Here is a 12,588-nt window from a genome sequence, read left to right as displayed (position 1 = left end):
GCGATGGAATCCAAATGGAAACACCTACAAAAATGCAACTTAACCACTTAATATGGTGTTGGACCACTCTCGTTCTTCTAACACATCTGATGCGACGTGGAATGGAGTCATAGAGGTTGTGAATGATGTGAAGTGGAATATACACTATTCCGCGTGCAGTCCATCACTCTGTTCGGTGAGAGATGAAGGCGCAAATATGTCTCTCCAAAAATGGGCCACAGATGTTCAATTATGATGAGGTTTGGGAATTGGAAGGGTAGGATCAGGGGATTCAAGTCCATCACGATGTTCCTCAAACCATGCAGCAGCTCCAGCTGTATTAACGGCCACATTGTCATCGTGGAATATTGTGGAAACAACATATAGGATGCACATGGTTCCCTAAAATGGCGACCCAATAAAGGGCAGTGGGGCGATCAGGACGAAAATCAGGAAATTGAAACTCCAGCATCAGAAAGCCGATGCCATATTTTACGGCTGGATGGAGATAGTGCTAATCGTATTCTTCATCAAGTGCCCGCCATACAAACACTCCCGTAGTTTGGAATAAGCTAAACCGTGACTCATCCGACCATATCGCAAGCTTCCAGTCATCAAGGGCATAAGTTGTATGTTCACGACACCAGTGGTATCGTGCTATAGCGTGACGCTTCCTTATCAGCGGTTTCGTCCGTCCAACCCATGCTGTATGTCCATGTCATGTAATTCCCGGAGGCGGTTTTCGAATTCCTTCGTTACTTGCGCCGCAGTAGCAACTGTTCTGACCAAATATTTGCTTTAATGTGCGGCGGAACCTATCACTGACGGTTTCCTTCAGATCACTGTTCCTACTCCCCGATGTTGTTTCACCGTGTTTTGTAGGCCATCATAACAGTTGCCATTTTCGTCACGCTCACTTCACACAACAGAGCGCCAACAACTTCCTTTCTTTGGAAAATAGGGACGTCGCTCGTGTTACACTATCAGGTTCTGCTCAGTTCAATGTACACTGCTCCTCATGTATTACTGAGTTTGCCTTAACATAGCACCAGCAACAGCCCGGCGTGCTATGGCTCTCTGCCCGTGGCCAACCCAAGGTGTTTCCATTAAATGAATAAGTATCTGCCAACTGTATCTGTGTTACTACGAAAATGGGGATTGTATGGTCAAAATACTCGTCCATCATTGCTTAATCAATTTCAGCAGGTTTCAGTCGGACATATCCAGCCATCTGTAAGTGTTTAAGACTAAAGTACAGCCAGACTCCTCAGCACGTTTCTGAAAAACCACGGTCATCAAGGAATTTCAAACTGAATTCATCTTTTGTACACTTCGAGGCAAACATGCTGATCGTTGTGTCACTTGTTGCATACACTGCTTCTAACCCAGTTATGAAAATCCAAATGAATAACAAATGGAACTTCATGAGAACTTTCAAATACCTTATTCCCAATATATTTTTACTTAACGTCTTTTTTTTTCTTTCTTTCTTGTTTTTGTTTTGGTGAACTCTTTGATCTATTAAGCATGCACCAAGGATTCAAACGCCCAATACCGTTAAGTTCAATAAGCGAAACAGTAACTATCAGATACGATTTATGTGTATATCGTTCTGCGATGATTTTCTTAAAATTTATCTTATTTTGATTAAACCTGCTGCTTTCTTTGGGATCTCCCAATCAGGTCAATTTACCACTAAAACTCGTCAAGGATAATTCTCCCCCCCCCCCTCAATATTAACGGTAACTTTCTTTAAACAAGATTAGTTATTCTCTCCAAGCTTTCGACTTGTATGGAAATTACCGGAAACTAGATATCTCTTAACATCAAGTAAAAGGCAACGCAAATAGTCCCAACTACCAGCCTCACTGTCAACTATCAGAAGCGTAACAGACTGGGATTATTTATAAGGGTACAATCTTCACGAAACGAGGCGAGTTTTCAGAAGGCTTTGGTGTCGATCAAGGATACCCCCCCCCCTCATTTAAGAAAACCTTTCGTTTATTCTATTGTGTTCCTCACCAACTAATTTCTCATCACCTTTGAGCTATCGGTTAGAATCTTTCGCTAGGCTATACTTCTCTTGGTTTTTCATCTCTGTCCGCGGAGCGAGATCCTCAGTAGGGAATAACCTGTGTAGGGGAAGGAGATTCTGAATGCCATTGCTTTAACAACAAGAAAATAAAGCAAACTTGTCTAAATTTTAAGTCAGACAGATGTGTATGGACTCCTGATGGAAGACACAAGTAGATGCATCTGTATTCACTGGACGAGGGATTCCACAAGGTATGAGAACGTCTCCTTACCAACACGTGATTGGATAATATTATGTACAGTAATGTAGGGCTAGACAATCGTTAATAGATGAACTGAGAATTGTCGCGTGAGTGCAGCGAGAAGTGAGTGTTTCGTGGAAGTGGAAAAGTGGAGGAGATTCACCTACCTTCAAATCGTCCCGTGTGTTTCACACAAAATTGTGCGCCCTCCACGTGGTCACATGGCTGAGGTGTAATATCCGAGCCCGCCAGAAACTCTGTACACGAGAAAGGATCTTCACTCCCTGTGCTCACGCATTGATAGCATGAGATCCCTGATACTACAAAAACAAACAAAACAGGATAAAACAATAACTAAAAAGTAACTTAGGAAAATAATAAAATATAAAAACACAAGAAAAGAAAAAAAAAGGACTTTAAAATAAAACACAAAGTAAATTGTTAACTAAATTGAGGTTCAGAGAAAAGAAAAGGATGCGTGCTATCTCCCTGGAAACAGTTTATCGTCATTAAAGGATTCTACTTGGCAACAAATCAATTACAACTTCGAAGGAGGCTGCTTGGTCAAGAGTTTTGCCATTGTTGTTTGTCGGTGAAATTCAATGAAATCCGGGAAAAATTGTTTCCGAAAATTTCTTAATAATCGATTGCTTTCCAGAATAGGCTAAGGCTACACTAATCTAATACAAGAGAATTATCATTCTGGGCCTTTATAACTGAAATATATTAAAAACAGAAGTATTTGACTGTGAATTGAACGACCAACTGTAAATACCTTTTAAAATATGTTAGCTCCATTAGCATGTTCCTTGCTTTATCACGAGTTCATGATCCGGTGAAGTCCGTTCATCACATATGTAACTAAATAACTAATCAACCAATGACGGGCCTTGATTTGGTTAAATGACTAACGTTCTTTCTTCTCAACAAAAAGCTTGACGACTCAATCCTCACTGACCCACATTGGTTCTCATTCTGTCTTTACCGAGGTGCGGCAAGTTTTGATTATCACATCTAGTACAAATTAGTTATAATACCAATCAACCAACCACAATTTATATATCCCCTCGTGCTGGTTCTTACACCTTCTATAGGAGGCACAGTGGGTCAGTGGTAGAGCGTTTACCTCTGGTGCGTGGGCTCCTTGGTTCTACTACCAGCTAAGGAAGTCTGTAGTAGACATCGTGTCCGTGAGCCACATAGACGAAGGGAGTTGTCGTTTTCATTAACGATGATCATATCATCTGTAAACAATACTGCATTTGAATCGTTATGAACGAAATTTGAAAATTCTCAATCCAGTGACACCCGGAAAAAGACAATTTTAGCTGAATGATTGGAATTTAACTTCCGTTCTCAGCACCGTAGTTATAAGCCAGGATTACATGAGTTAGGATTCGAAGCTTGTACTCGCTTCAAGGATCGAGCCTGGGGCTACTTGAACAGAAAGCACTTTCAAGATTTGGGATCTTTTAGAAAATGGCATTACTTTCAGTCTGAAGTGTGATTGTTAGATCCTCAAGAATCAGGTGGAGACAGAAAACTATTTGAAGAATGTTTTGTGTTATGCAGTGGTTTCATTTCTTATTTTCCTTTATACAAAAAACATTTAATCTGTGCAGCATATTAAAGGAGTATTATTATCTATACTTTTGTGGGCACATATAACGAGATTCCTTGGCCCGCTTACGTACCAAAGTACTGGTATACTATCAATCTACGTAGTATTACGACGATCATTAAAAATAAAATACCAATTTCCATCCTTAAAAAACAACTATATCAAGAGTTGTTGCTTTTTTTAAAAAAAAAAAAGAAAGAAAAAGCCATAGGAAGAATTTTAGTCAGAATGAACGTTAGTACTTTCCAAATGGCATTCACTCCTTTGCTCGGATGGGTTCACACACAGTCACTGATTATCATTGGTTAATGAATGATTATTTCGCAAATCGGGCTCTTCACGACCAGAGCCATACGAGCCCATGGCTATCCAGTTTTTTTTTTTTTCTTTCATTGCATATAAGTAGGCGCACTAGTTTTTCGCACTAAGAATTTGAAAATTTCGCGTTTCCTTTTTCACATTTCGCGTTTTGTCACACTTTCGAAATAAAGTTTTGCATTTTATAGTTCTTGTAAAAACTTGCCCAGTTCCCACCTGCCCACCTCAGCCTCCTAGATTTGATGACCCTAACAATGTTGGTAAACGGTATAAATTATGTAGTTTCTCATTATGAAGATTCCACCATTCCCGTTCCTCTTGGGTCCGAATATTCTTCTCAGGGTCTTGTTCTCAAATACTTTCAGTCTACGTTCTTCCCTCAGAGTAAGCGACCATGTTTCGCAATCATACAGAACAACAGGCATGATTATCGTTTTATATATTTTAAGCTTCAAATTCCTCGACAGAAAAGAAATTCATAAGTGATACATTTATATTCATAGCATTGTCACAGAAATAATACATTTAGGATCACCTATAGTTTTCCATTCAACTGGTGAAAGAAAAGTAATATTTGGTTTACAACTTCTAAAAAATAAATATATAAATAAAAACCAACTGCATTGGGGCAGCATTTGGCTACACTATAATATGTATGTGTTATGAAATTAAGACGTGTGTAAAATAAAGGTATAGTTCGTGGGCTGTAGAATGTCAATTTTCCGTTTTCTGACGACATTACGAATTTAGCACCAGGGGCGGATCCAGGACCGACTTCTGGGGGGGCGGTGCGTTGTCATACTGCTACTTTTAAGGGCTCTAAACTTTGGGATGGGTTTTATTTATATATATAAAATAAGAAAGTTTACTCTTCTGGAAGGGGGCGATTGCCCCGATCGCCCCCCCCCCTGGATCCGCCCCTGTTTAGCACGTCATAGAAAGCTCCACGTGGATGCATTCAAAGTCAACTGCTATTTTAAGCAATCTGTAAACTTACATAGTACGTAATTTATTTTTTCTAATACTTTTTCCTTACTTTATACTTTCACACCTGTTTATTATATACAAAAATGGTTTGTTTTCATTCTTTCTGTCCACGTAAAATCAGTACAATATTTTTCTTAATTTTCATTCTTCAGGTACATGTCAAACAGTAAAATAAATAAAAATATTTAACATTTTTTATTTGTGAGGAAAAATGTTGTACAAAAACTGTAACTTCCGACGAAAATTTGAACGCGCTTAGCAAATTGCTACTCAAACCTATAAAATTGGAAACGTGTATGCTTCTACGACAAAGCAATTAGTAGTCCCACAATGTTGTTTCTCTGGCTACTCTAGTGCTTGTTCTAATAACATTCAACGATTTAGTATGTATACCGTGCCTCACTAACCTCAAATGCATATCAATTTGTATATATTTGTTTTAAAAAGAATTAATACTTTTGGAATCGCATCCTACTAAGGTACTTAATGCAATTTGTTCCTATCCAAAAAGTCGTGTTAAAAAAAGTAACTAAAACCATATCGACCCAAAATCCGGATTATCCGAGAAGTAAAAAATCCGGATTCTAAAAGTAACATCAGTGAATTCCGATTGTTTGGCCATCTCTACTGTAGACACCAACTAATATTCCTTAATATATGCAACTCTGATTTCTTATGGTAGCGAACAACAAATCCGTCACACGTTGTGTTACATGATTTTGTTAACGTTTGAACTTTGAAACCATTACTCTTTCAACTGACGCCTTGACCAACTCGGCGCCAGGGTCATGTATTCCGTCGTCTTCTCCAGTTACTTGTGACTTTGCTTACAAAGGAATGAGAAACATTAGACAAGAATACGAGAAAAGTCCACCAACCAATCCTTCGATTTAAAACTGTAGACGTAACAATTTCATGATGAGAATTTCGTGTTAGAAGGGTCTGGCTTTTTCAGTAACAAACGAAACAGAGTGAGTCATTATGAATGGAGGGTCGGAGTTGGTCCGTTACCCACGGTGGGTCAGAGTGGGTCATGGTCGGTCGGTGTGAGACGGGTGGTGAGTTAGAGTGTGACAGTGGGTGGTGGGTTGCAGTGGGTCACGAAATGTTAACTTACGACCTACTGACCCACTTTAAAAAACTGATCCGTGTCTGACTAATATAATTTATTGCTCGCTATTCTACAAATCTTTTGTATTAGCAGGTTCACATTTGTTATTATCAGTCAAGTGGTTACGTGAATTTCTGTCTGAATGGTGACCAGGTAATACAAGTTGGGTTTTACTTGTTTATTTGAAGCAGTAGTACACCATATGAAACAGAAGCATTTTTCTTGCACCGTACAGTACAATCGACTGCAAAAAGAATATTTACATGGAACATCCTTTTTCCACAAGTATTTGAACTTACAGATTTTGAAAGTTCACGTTACGTCATTGGTCACGAATTTAGTCATTCGTGACCCAGAAGCACTCACTCTTGACCCACTACACCCAGTGTGACCCGAAGCAGGCACGTAGCCAGGGAGGTCCGGAACCCCCTTCGAGACCAGAAATGAAAAAACTTAAGGAAGGATTAAACAAAATGAAATGAGAAAAAGAAGGATCAACGTTAAAAATAAACTACAGGAAGCTTTTGGTTACTCTTTCTTATGAGGAAATTTGTATTATTTGCAATATATGGTGGCGAGGTAAGCGAGATATCCTGGAAGAGTCAGGGAATTTGAAATTCAAGAAAAGTGACTGAATTCTCAGAATTTCTGCTACTAGTCAGGAAGATTTTAAGCTTCCGAAAGTACAGTGCAATTATGTAACGGGTGGACATTTTTTATCATAATTTTCAGTCATCGCATCCTTGCAGTATCAAACATGTTATTTCAAGAAAAATTTTCTACTGCTCCTTTAATCTGTCCTTTGGAGCCGACAGTAGTTGGCAGAATATTAAAAACAAAAATTTGTGTGGAAAATTCTGTTACCATTTGATTCAACAGAGAAAGGAACGCAGATATTGTAAAATAGTTTACAAGATATTATTGAGTATGCTCTTTTTATAATAGTGAATATGTACTTTTAATAATAGTTAAGATCATAATGAAAGGAAAATTATTATATTTGAATGAACAGAGGAAGGACGTAAATATTGTAAAATCGTTTTCAATACGTTTTTTTATTATTATTATTTTACTCGAGATTTCTTCACAGTTTGTTATTAAAATACTTACCAACCAGGGACGTACGGAGGGGGGGGACACGGGGGTCCGGACCCCCCCGAAATTTCGACTTTTTAAAAATTTAGCCTAATTTTAGGGGCAATTTTAGCAATTTTAATATAAAATAGCTTCATATTTAGTTTGGACCCCCCCCCGAAATAAATTCCTGGGTACGTTACTGTTACCAACATATTCTCATTTTATGTCCTAACAAACCAACATATGTTGATAGTAAACTAGTTTAGATTGATCAAGCTCCTGGGCCTTAGAAATTTCATGTCACCCCCCCCCCCGTTACGAAATCCTGGCTAAACGAACCATTATATGTTTCAGTAAAGTAGTTTAGAATGATCGAGCCCCTGTGTGTCTCCTCCTTCACGAAATCCTGGCTACGTGCCTGCCCGAAGGCGATGGAACATCGTCATACTGATGTATAGTGTGTAGGAGCCTGCTAATGTAATTCTAACAACAATGTTCTCTCCTCTCTGTCTCTTTTCTCACTAAATCTATAGTTTTCTTTATCCGTTGTTATGTGCATCTGTGTGTATCAAAACAGACGTCAGTCTGTAGTTTTGTTTTTTCTAACTAGTGATATACTTTTTGATTTTTTTTTTCTAAAACCGAAAATGCAATATAACAAGGCCCAACTTACATCAACTTCGAAGTGAATGGTGAGTTGAAAACATTAAATACTTGAATGTGTCAGTTTAGTCATTTTCTCGCATTCTTTACCCCGCTACTAAGTTAGATGTATTCTTTCGCCAATTGGGTACATCCCCCTTCTCCTTTGATACATTTCGATTAATTTTAAAAAAATGTTTACCATAAATATGAAAAATCCTGTTGAGATGTTATAACTTATTAATTCTAAATGACGTTAGTAAGCTTGAGCACCTTCAGTTGTCCTTCCATTTCAATCTAAAATGCGCCTTCGGCAACTCGTAAGATGCTGTCAGTTACACGCACAGCTCAATTAATTCAATGGAAACTAAGAAACATTTTCGTGTATTTATTGGGGAAAGGGCTTTAAAGAGACTCCTCCACCCTTCCAGGTTCAACGAGATAACTGCATTCTTGTAAATAGAGACGAGAAAGTTTTCTTTAGACGAAAACGATATGAAAAATAAATTTTTAAATTGGAAAAGAGAGAAGACGAGAAATTTCTCTCCGTAGGAAACACTACTTCACTCATATCTTAGATCTCACTCAGAACACGTTTTGGTGTTAAGATAAATTGTTGTATAGAAGCTATAAATTAATAATGTTGTTCTATACCAATACAATGAAGAGCATATACCAACGATTAATAATACGCAATATATTTATTTATTTACAAACATAATTCCAGATACAGCTGAACGCCAATTTACACTGGAATATCTAACAAATCTAAGAGATGATATAATAATAATAATAATAATAAACATGAAGTAATAGCAAAAAAAAGGGTTGAGAATAGGTGACTCGAATTTATCCATTAAAATGACGACGTAGTGCAGTTATATGCAGTTTCAGAATTAAATAAGTTTACGGGTGTATGTGATATTTTATTGTATAATATATTAAGCCTGTAGAACAAAGAGATTGAAGTATTGACAGTCTAGCTCGTACTATATGAACATATGTGTTTCATGTTTGAATGAAATTCAGAAATACAATTCTGAGAGCAATATTTCAGATCTGAACTGGCCGTGTGTGAGTTTGTAGAGATATTTGAGATCACTGATTTTATGACGAGTGTCAGGTAGTTGAATATTTAGTGTTCGTAACAGTTCATGCTTTGTCATCGCACATGTGCGAAGTACTCTGAAACGTACTGGTACTATTACAAGGAAGAAGTTTAGAACTGAATTTAGCCAGGATAGGTTTGTAGGAGCTGCCATTAGCCAGATAGGTGAACAATATTCCAATCTAGGAGAAATTATTGTCTCGTAGAACGTTACTAAGGAACAGAGGTTCCGTATCTCTGTTAACGTGTACAAAAATTCTAGCAGACGCATCGATTCTTTAGTAATAGCATTTATATGTTCTGTAAAAGTTAGTTTTGTGTCAAATGTAACTCCAAGATCTTTATTACTATTGACTCTCGTAATACCATTTATGTTGTATGAGGTGTGTACAATATTTTTCTTTAGGGAAAATGTTATGGACCTACTCTTATCATGATTTACTTTTAAGAGTCATGTTTACACCAAGAGGAAAATTTATCTATGTCGTTTTGAAGTAGGTCGGGATCTTCTGTACTGTTGACTTCTATGAAGATTTTGCAGTCATCTGCAAATAACAAGATTCTGTTGGAGGTTGAATTGAAGCCATTAGCCAGGTCATCCATATACAATATGAATAAGAGTGGACCAAGTACACTGTCCTGTGCTACCCCGGATGTTACAGGCAGCGGCTTAGAAACTGATCCAGCCAAGACGACTCTCTGGGTGTGACCTTGTAGGTAGCTGGTCAATAAGGGTAAGACTGGCCCACGAATACCGAATCTATTAGAGATTTTGTAAATTAGATAAGGATGGTTAATTGAATCGAAGACTTTAGATAAATCGGAATAGTGCCAAGTTGTGCATTGTTGGAGATACTATTTATGGCATGACTACGCATATTTAAGTTACTAAGACAAGAGCTATAGGACACGAAACCATGTTGGGCTGTATTAATATAGGGAGAGGTAAAGGGTATTTCCTAGTAAGATAGTGAAATCGTCCCTTGATCCAAATTGAGTTGCTATTGATCCAAAAGGTTACCCTTGACCTAAAACTACCTCAACAAAGTTTTGACCTCCTGCCCCCTACCCTTACCGAATTATCGTATCATACATGCTCAAAATTGAATATTTTTTAAATCTTGGTGGAGGTGGTCGAAAATTTTAAAAGTTTCACAGATTGTAGATACTATTTAGATATAAATGTGCATTTTTTTTCAAAACCATCGTTGCATATTTTCTTCATTTTTTGAAAATTTCAGAAAATTGTAGATTTTTTTTTTTTTTTTTGAGGGGACACGTCGCAGATATTTTGGTTAAAAAATTTGTTATACCGTTAGATACAACATATATATTTTTTTCGGGGCCTGAAAGTGATGGCAACATTGTCAAAAAGAAATAAAACTGAAATCAAACGTGTTTTTTCCACAGTTTTCCCACCATTTTAGGGCCCTCATGGTGAGGGACCCTTCAAACAACCCTTTCCCAGAGTTCACAATTTTCCTTTCTCTTGCGTCCCTTCCGGTTCTGTCGTTCTTTGGGCGCTTTGATTGTGCCCATTTCGGAATAAACACACCAAATATATCTCCGTAACAGTGTTTCCACTTGTACCGACTCTTGCACAACAGTTACACACAGCTCGCGGTAGTAACACACAGTGGTCATTCACAGTGCGACCAGTGAAGCAAGCACTGACAGATACGAGGAGCCTTGTTACCTTATGCTCAGCATAACGTAACATGGCCCGGTGCTTTTGAGCACCTTGTATATTGGCAGGGAAATTTTAAAATTTATTTAGAATGTAAGAGAAACTTTTATTTTATAGTAGGAAAACCGTAGGTCAAAAATTTTGTGTAATTTTAGTAAAACAGATTGTTTTAATGGATATTATATGAATATTACATGATTATTAATTATATTTTGTATATTTCACGCATTTATCCAAGTATATATCATTATTTTAGACAAATAAGTGTATATTCCAGCTTTTTCAATGGTTTTCAGTTCATTTCTATTCATATTTCGGCATAGGGAATCTTCACAAGAAAGCCAAAAATTTTATTTCGTAAAATCTTCTTCAAAATTCCAAATTAAGAAAGTCAGCCATAATTTCTTCTTGGTGCATCTCTTTGTTTCGAAGTAAATTATTTGATTGGATAATCCACAATCACAGCTGCGGCTGAGATTTCGGTTTTCTTTGATCTTCACACAGAAGCCTATCATCCGATAGTTACGTCACGATTATCTTCCAATTAGGGATCATCTTCATGTAATTCTTTGTCTTACGGCGTCAGCCATTTCAGGAGACAGACGTGCAGTGTTTAGCGTCTGCAGAAATTGTGGAATAATTTGTGATTACATCAAACTGTGATAAATTCTTCGTTTTGGCGAATATTGGAAATTGTCAGTGGAGATAAACGTGCTGTGTTTGGTGTTTTCAACAAAGTTATTAATCCAGTAATATTCCAATTGTGAAGTGATTTCGTATTGCATAAGGGATACTAGCATGGAAGGTGTCTAGTGTTACGGAATGAGCTCCTTGGCAAATTTTGCGTTCTCGGTCAGTCAGAGAACATAGGAGAAGCCAGAGGAGACGGTGACGGAGAGGAAACAAGTCGTTGTGCAGGCATCGAGGAAGAAGAAGTCAAGCGACGCTCGATGGGTTTTTTCCGGATAGGTGCTGCAGAAGTTGGTGTCCTAAACTGTTTTGAGACCACAATTTAAGAGTTTCCCAGAAAACTCGAGTGGAGAAAGTCGTCAGGAAACTTTTTTTTTTATATATCAGTTCAGTCTCTGTTTAAGAAGCGGATTCAAGTAAGTAAGAACCAGTGAAAGTAAAACTCACTCCAGGTATTTGGCATCTTTAACATTTCCTTGGCTCGAGAGCAGATATGTGTGAATATATTTTCTGGTGTATGTGTAAAAATCCATAACATGAAGTATTAAGTTCGTAAAGTTTCCCTCAACGCCGCACGCATGCAGATTCGGGCAATGTGACATCGTGATTTCATTCGATGGGGGGAGAAAAGAAACTTGAATCTCAGCGCAGAGCGATTGTTGTAACCTCAAGAAAATGTGTGTACCACACACACATTTTTCCCCAGTGAAGAAAGATGTTTTAGATTCCCCAAAAATCTTGAAATTATTCATTTTCGGTAACACTGCTCGAAATTAAGTTTTATTTATTTTGGCATGTTTCTTTGGTTTTGGAACAAAATGATTCTAAACGTTGATTTTTGTAAATAAGTGTCAGATTCACGGCTACAGTTAAGTGCAAGGGTACATGAATTTTGCGTACCGGTAACTGGAAACTTTCGGCAATAGGCTAAACCTTCGTATATTTTAAATCTGATATCCATCAAGTTTAGAAATTGCAGTTTTTTTTAATAATTACTAGTAAATACCTTTTTTCTTCTTTTATTTTAAGAAACAAAATATATTCAGAGCGACACTAATGCAAGTAACCACTGCGTCTTCGGTATGTATGTGG

The 12,588-nt window shown here is 37.5% G+C and overlaps 1 protein-coding gene across 1 annotated transcript in view; it reads right to left on the bottom strand.

The window, feature by feature from the left end:
- LOC145663229 (UPAR/Ly6 domain-containing protein bou-like) overlaps positions 1–12,588 on the bottom strand; it is a 95,451-nt gene that overhangs the window by 28,754 nt on the left and 54,109 nt on the right. The window contains exon 2 of the mRNA XM_081729597.1: positions 2,423–2,575. Within this exon, the coding sequence (XP_081585723.1) occupies positions 2,423–2,575 (153 nt within the window). The remainder of the gene's footprint in view (positions 1–2,422; positions 2,576–12,588) is intronic.

This window comes from Thermobia domestica, chromosome 10, assembly GCF_964235325.1.
Source record: "Thermobia domestica chromosome 10, izTheDome1.hap1.1, whole genome shotgun sequence".
Classification (NCBI taxonomy): Eukaryota; Metazoa; Arthropoda; class Insecta; order Zygentoma; family Lepismatidae; genus Thermobia; species Thermobia domestica.
Note: the sequence above shows the minus strand (reverse complement) of the source record. Positions and strands in the feature narration are given on the sequence as shown.